Below are 6,260 nucleotides of genomic sequence, written 5' to 3'. Positions count from 1 at the left end.
TTTTGTCTCCAAAAACACCCACATGCCAAATTTGGTTCCATTTGCTTGATTGGTTCTCGAGTTATGAGGAAATTTGTATTTCGTTTGTATAGGAGCCCCCCCTCTTAAAGTGGGACCCCTCCATTATTTACCATAGAAAATATTTTTGCCCTCGAAAACTGTCACATGCCAAATTTTGTTCCATTTGCTTGATTAGTTCTTCAGTTATGAGGAAATTTGTATTTCATGTGTATAGGATCACCCCCTCCTAAAACGGGGAGGGGTCCCAATTCATCATAGAAAAAAATTTTGTCTCCAAAAACACCCACATGCCAAATTTGGTTCCATTTGCTTAATTACTTCTCGAGTTATGAGGAAAATTGTGTTTCTTTGGTACAGGAGCCCCCCCCCCCCTCCTAAAGTGGGGAGGGGTCCTAATTTACTATAGAAAATATTCTTGCCCTCGAAAACCTTCACATGCCAAATTTGGTTCCATTTGCTTGATCAGTTCTCGAGTTATGAGGAAATTTGTATGGAAGCCCCCCCTTTTAAAGAGGAGAGGAGTTATAATTCCCCTTATAAAGAGGGGACGGGTCCCAATTTACCATAGAATAAATTCTTGTCACCGAAAACACCCACATGCCAAATTTTGTTCTATTTGCTTGATTAGTTGTCGAGTTATGCAGAAATTTGTGTTTCACTTGTATGGGAGCCCCCCCTCTTAGTGGGGGGAGGGGTTTCTAACCATCACTAAAACCTTTCCTGGCCCCAAAAAACCTCTACATGCATATTTTCATGCCGATTGGTTCAGTAGTTTTCGATTCTATAAGGAACATACGGACAGACAGACAGACAGACAGACAGACAGACAGAAATCCTTCTTTATAGGTATAGATATGTTAATCATTAAATGTTACCATAAAAAAATATCAATAAAAGATTAGAAATTGATAAACATGTTGTGCTGCTTAAGTTCTTCGAAAAAGTTTAACTCAAAATTTGCTACGCTATGGGACAGTTTTATCACATTCACTTCACGAAGAAAACGATATTTTGATCTTAAAGACGAATTACACATCAATTTTTTTATTTAAAATCAGTCTTGAGTGAGTATTTTTTGAGGTTATGAACCATAAATTCAAAGAATTGATTATAATTTATACGCCAAATATTAACGATATAAAGGGTTTCAGTAAATTATTAAAACACCTAACACCCTTTTTAAAAATTAATTTAATGTGAAAAGGAATGATCCACTAGAAGCATGCTGAAAGCATCATTCAAATTGTAAAGGGTCAAGCTCAATACAAGTTATTTTATAAATAAAGTCATTATCTCTAACACACTGTAAAGGCATCACGTTGCATAATCTGCGCCTTGTGTGAAGTGCAATGCACCATACGGTTATTATTGGATTATTTTTCAAATGTATTGCAAACAAACAAAACGTCTCCCGTCGCTATTGATAACCTAATAACCTCACTCTACGCCAAGCCACTGCGCCAAGCTCAAGGCCAGAATGCAAAACGCTGCTCCGATCTTCGAAAACCACCGTCCTCAGTCAGATTACTGAACATTCCAAGATAACCCTGTCAGTGTAAACAAAAATAAGTAGGAAATTACCTCACCGGCAGTGCTCGCGGCTGGCCAATCAGTTACGGTACGATCGTCGAACGGTGCACAAATCCCCAGAATCATGTCTCAAGGAAAAATCCTTCTCGCCTATTCCGGTGGACTGGATACGAGCTGCATCCTGAAGTGGCTGCTGGAAAGCGGCTACGAAGTGATCTGCTTCATGGCCGACGTCGGTCAGGAGGAAGACTTCCAGGCGGCCCGTGAAAAGGCACTACGAATCGGTGCCAAAGACGTCATCGTGAAAGACATGAAGGCACTGTTTGTGGAGAAATTTGTTTGGCCGGCCCTTCAGATGGGGCTGATCTACGAGGATCGCTATCTGCTGGGAACTTCGCTAGCGCGACCCTGCATTTCGCTGGGACTGATCGAATCGGCCGCGCAGTACGGCTGTCCGTACGTTTCACATGGAGCAACCGGCAAAGGTAACGATCAGATTCGATTCGAACTAAGCTGCTATGCGTTGAATCCGACGATCAAGGTGATTGCTCCCTGGCGACTGCCGGAATTTTGCGAACGTTTTCAGGGGCGCCAGGATTTGCTGGAGTATGCTAAGAAGAACAACATTGCAGTTAGCGCCACGCCGAAGGCGCCCTGGTCGATGGATGCGAATATCGTTCACATCAGTTATGAGTCAGGTGTGCTGGAAGATCCATCGTTGGCAGCTCCGGAGGAGCTGTACCAAATGACAGTGTCGCCGTTGAAGGGATCCGATACACCAACAACCGTGGAGATCATTTTTAAGGAGGGCGTTCCGGTACGTGCCACTGAACTGATCAGCGGTAAAACAATGGAAGAACCCTTCGATATTCTCACGTTTTTGAATAAAATCGGTGGAGAACATGGTGTAGGAAGGGTTGATTTAGTGGAAAATCGATTCCTGGGTTTGAAATCGCGAGGAGTGTATGAAACCCCTGGTGGTACAATTCTTTATGTTGCTCACAAAGACTTAGAAGTATATTGCTTGGATCGGGAAATCTTCCGAGTTAAGTCTTACTTGGCATCCAGAATGGCGGACTACGTTTACAATGGATTCTGGTATTCACCGGAAGCGGAGTACGTGCGTTCCTGTCTCGTCGCTTCTCAGCGGAATGTTACCGGTAAAGTTGTGGTGGAAATTTTCAAAGGTCGCGCAATGGCTGTCTCCCGGGAATCTACCAACAGTGTGTACAATCAGGAGCTGGCCTCGATGGATGTCCACGGTACTCTGTCGCCGTATGCCGCGACCGGATTTATCGAAGTTAATGCCATGCGCCTAAAGGAACATCACCGTGTGTTCGGAAGTGCTAACACAAAATAGTTTGTTTTATTTCCAATAAGCTTGTAACCTACCTTCAGCAATAAATCGCTTAACTATGCTTCAGTAGTTCGTGTTTGTAGAATGTAAACAAAACTGTTCCCTTGTACAGGCCGCTTACTGCAGAATGAGTGTAACAACGCTTATATTGATTTCCGAAAAAATCGGATCCACACATTCTCACAGCACGTATATTGACAGTAGCCCTATTCCTCCCATCCAGCGAAGCCAGTGACCAGTGCCAAACCCTGTTGTAAGGCTCATATACTGTCTGCTCTGTTGGCTGTTGCCCGCCCCAACGGGATTTTTATTTCCATCATTTTACGATGCAACATAGATCTCCTCTGCACGTCCAAAGCCGTTTGCCAGAGAACTCACAGGCACAGCTCCGTACCAGGACCTTTCTTGTTCGATTGACTATACCAAGAGTTGTTGAAGCAAAAGTATGAAGAAAGGGCGTTAACCGGGCGAATGAAGGTACATCAAATAAAGCGCGAGATTGGGCGGTAATTTACATTTCCGTCGCTTGATGGACTTTTTCCCCTATTTCGTTGAAATCGGTGAGATGCACCCGGGCATGTGGGTAATTCATCGAACGGCGGCGAACAGTCGACAGAGTTTGAATGTTTAAATTTAAAACAAATTCTCGTTTTACCTATGGTTTTAAATTTTTTAACAGCTTAGCACCGTTCAAGCATTTAGGGGTGAATAAACTTCAAGTGTGGTTATTATTCTCAGTTTTCTTCTATCTGATTATTTGACGTATAACTAAGTATAATTGTCGCAATCGCTAGCGTAAAAACTTACAAAAACTTTCAAGGTAATTTTTTTGGCTTTTTTTTATTTTTCTGCCTCTCTGTTTTTCTGTTTGTCGATTTTCCTGTTTTTCCATTTCTCTATTTTTGTGCTTTTCTGCTTTTCTGTTTTTCTGTTTTGTGGTTTTCTGTTTTCCGGTCTTCTGTTTTTCTGTTTTCCTATTTTTCTCTTTTTCTTCTGTTTTCTGTTTTTCTGCTTTACTGGTTTTCTGTTTTTCTGTTTTGTGTTTTTATGGTTTTGTGGGCTTCTGTTTCTCTGCTCTTCTGCTTTTCTGGTTTTGTTTTGTATTTTTCTGTTTTCCTGTTTTCCAGCTTTTCTGCTTCTCTGTTTCTCTGTTTTTCTGTTTTTCTGTTTTTCAATTTTTCTGTTTTTTTTGTTTTTCTGTTTTTCTGTTTTTCTGTTTTGTGTTATTTTGTTTTGCGTTTTTCTGTTTTTGTGGGCTTCTGTTTCTCGGTACTTCTGCTTTTCTGTTTTTCTGTTTTTTGTTTTGTGTTTTTCTGTTTTCTTGTTTTCCAGTTTTTCTGCTTCTCTGTTTCTCTGTTTTTCTGTTTTTCTGTTTTTCTGTTTTTCTATTTTTCTGTTTTTTGTTTTTCTGTTTTTCTGTATTTCTGTTTTTCTGTTTTTCTGTTTTATGTTTTTCTGGTTTTCTGTTTTTCTATTTTTCTGTTTTTCTGTTTTTCTGTTTTTCTGTTTTTCTGTTTTTCTGTTTTTCTGTTTTTCTGTTTTTCTGTTTTTCTGTTTTTCTGTTTTTCTGTTTTTCTGTTTTTCTGTTTTTCTGTTTTTCTGTTTTTCTGTTTTTCTGTTTTTCTGTTTTTCTTTTTTTCTGTTTTTCTGTTTTTCTGTTTTTCTGTTTTTCTGTTGTTCTGCTTTTCTGTTTTTCTGTTTTCTTGTTTTTCTGTTGTTCTGTTTTTCTGTTTTTCTTTACCTTTTTTTCTGTTTTTCTCTACCTCTTTTTTCAGTTTTGCTGTTTTTCTCTTCTTCTATTTTTCGGTTTTTCTGTACTTCTGCTTTTCTGTTTTTCTATTTTGCTGTTTTTCTGTTTTCCTGTTTTATTGTTTTACAATTTTGCTGGTTTTCTATTTTTCTGCTTTTCTGGTTTTCTGTTTTGTGTATTTCTGTTTTTTGTTTTGTGTTTTTCTGTTTTTCTGATCTTCTGTTTTTCTGTTTTCCTTTTTTTTTCTTTTTACGACGTGTATCAGTCGGCTTTACTTTTCTGTTGGGGAAGAATAAATGCTTAATGCGAGAAATGTAGATTCAGGCAAACTGAAAATTCTTGATATTAGGCCAAAAATATAGACTTAGCGAAGGTGAGAATCGAACTCACAGCTCCAGATCTCTCGTTGAGCGTGTTGTTTAACCAATTACACCACTAAGCCGTCTATTTTCAGTTCCCGTTCCCGTTTTCCAGTTTTTCTGTTTCTCTGTTTTACTGTTTCTGTTTTTCTATTTTTATGTTTTTCTGTTTTTTCTGTTTTTCTGTTTTTCTGTTTCTCAGTTTTTTCTGTTTTCTTGTTTTTCTGTTGTTCTATTTTTCTGTTTTCCTGTTTTCTGTTTTTCTGTTTTTCTCTACCTCTTTTTTCGGTTTTTGCTGTTTTTCTCTTCTGTTTTTCGGTTTTTCTGTACTTCTGTTTTTCTGTTTTTCTATTTTGCTGTTTTTCTTTTTTTCTGTTTTCCTGTTTTACTGTTCTTCTGTTTTTCTATTTTTCTGGTTTTCTGTTTTTCTGCTTTTCTGGTTTTCTGTTTTTCTGTTTATCTGTTTTTCTGTTTTTCTGTTTTTCTGTTTTTCTATACTTCTGTTTTTCCATTTTGCTGTTATTTTGTTTGTATGTTGTTCTGCTTTTCTGGTTTTCTGTTTTGTAGTTTTCTGTTTTTCTGGTCTTCTGTTTATTGTTTTTGTTTTCCTGTTTTTCTGTTTTCCTGTCTTTCTGTTTTTCTATTTTTCTCTACTTTTGTTTTTCTGTTTTGCTGTTTTTCCCTTTTGCTGTTTTTCTCTTTTACTGTTTTTCGGTTTTTCTGTCTTTCTTATTGCAATTATTCTGTTTTTCTATTTTTATGTTTTTCCGTTTTTCTGTTTTTCCGGTTTTCTGTTTTTCTGCTTTTCTGTTTTTCTTTTTTTTCTTTTATTGCTTTGATTCTGTTTTACTGTTCTTTTGTTTTTCTATTTTTCTGTTTTTCTATTTTTCTGTTTTTCTATTTTTCTGTTTTTACGTTTCTCTATTTTTCTGTTTTCATGTTTTTTTGTTTTTCTGTTATTCTGTTTATCTATTTTCTTGCTTTTCTGTTTTTCGAATTTTCTGTTTTTCCATTTTTCTGTATTTCTGTTTTTCTGATTTTCTCTTCTTCTGTTTTTCTGGTTTTCTATTTTTCCGTTTCAATTTTTTGTTTTTCTGGTTATCTGTTTTTCTGTTTTCCTGTGATTCTGGTTTTCTAATTTTCTGTTTTTCCATTTTTCTATATTTCTGTTTTTCTGCTTTTCTGATTTTCGCTTCTTTTGTTTTTCTGTTTCTCTGTTTTAATATTTCTTTTTTTTTCTGTT

General features: G+C 37.2%; 1 protein-coding gene across 1 annotated transcript; it reads left to right on the top strand.

The window, feature by feature from the left end:
* The first annotated feature begins 1,675 nt into the window (after positions 1 to 1,675).
* On the top strand, positions 1,676 to 2,969 carry LOC128745253 (argininosuccinate synthase). The gene has a single exon (XM_053842281.1). It carries the CDS (start codon positions 1,676 to 1,678, stop codon positions 2,909 to 2,911), a length of 1,236 nt encoding a protein of 411 aa, XP_053698256.1. The 3' UTR covers positions 2,912 to 2,969.
* Positions 2,970 to 6,260: the final 3,291 nt, after the last annotated feature.

Source organism: Sabethes cyaneus, chromosome 1, assembly GCF_943734655.1.
Source record: "Sabethes cyaneus chromosome 1, idSabCyanKW18_F2, whole genome shotgun sequence".
NCBI lineage: Eukaryota > Metazoa > Arthropoda > Insecta > Diptera > Culicidae > Sabethes > Sabethes cyaneus.
Note: the sequence above shows the minus strand (reverse complement) of the source record. Positions and strands in the feature narration are given on the sequence as shown.

Excerpts from the sequence above, each read along its gene's own strand:
- LOC128745253 (XM_053842281.1), top strand. The coding sequence starts at position 1,676 with ATGTCTCAAGGAAAAATCCTTCTCGCCTATTCCGGTGGACTGGATACG.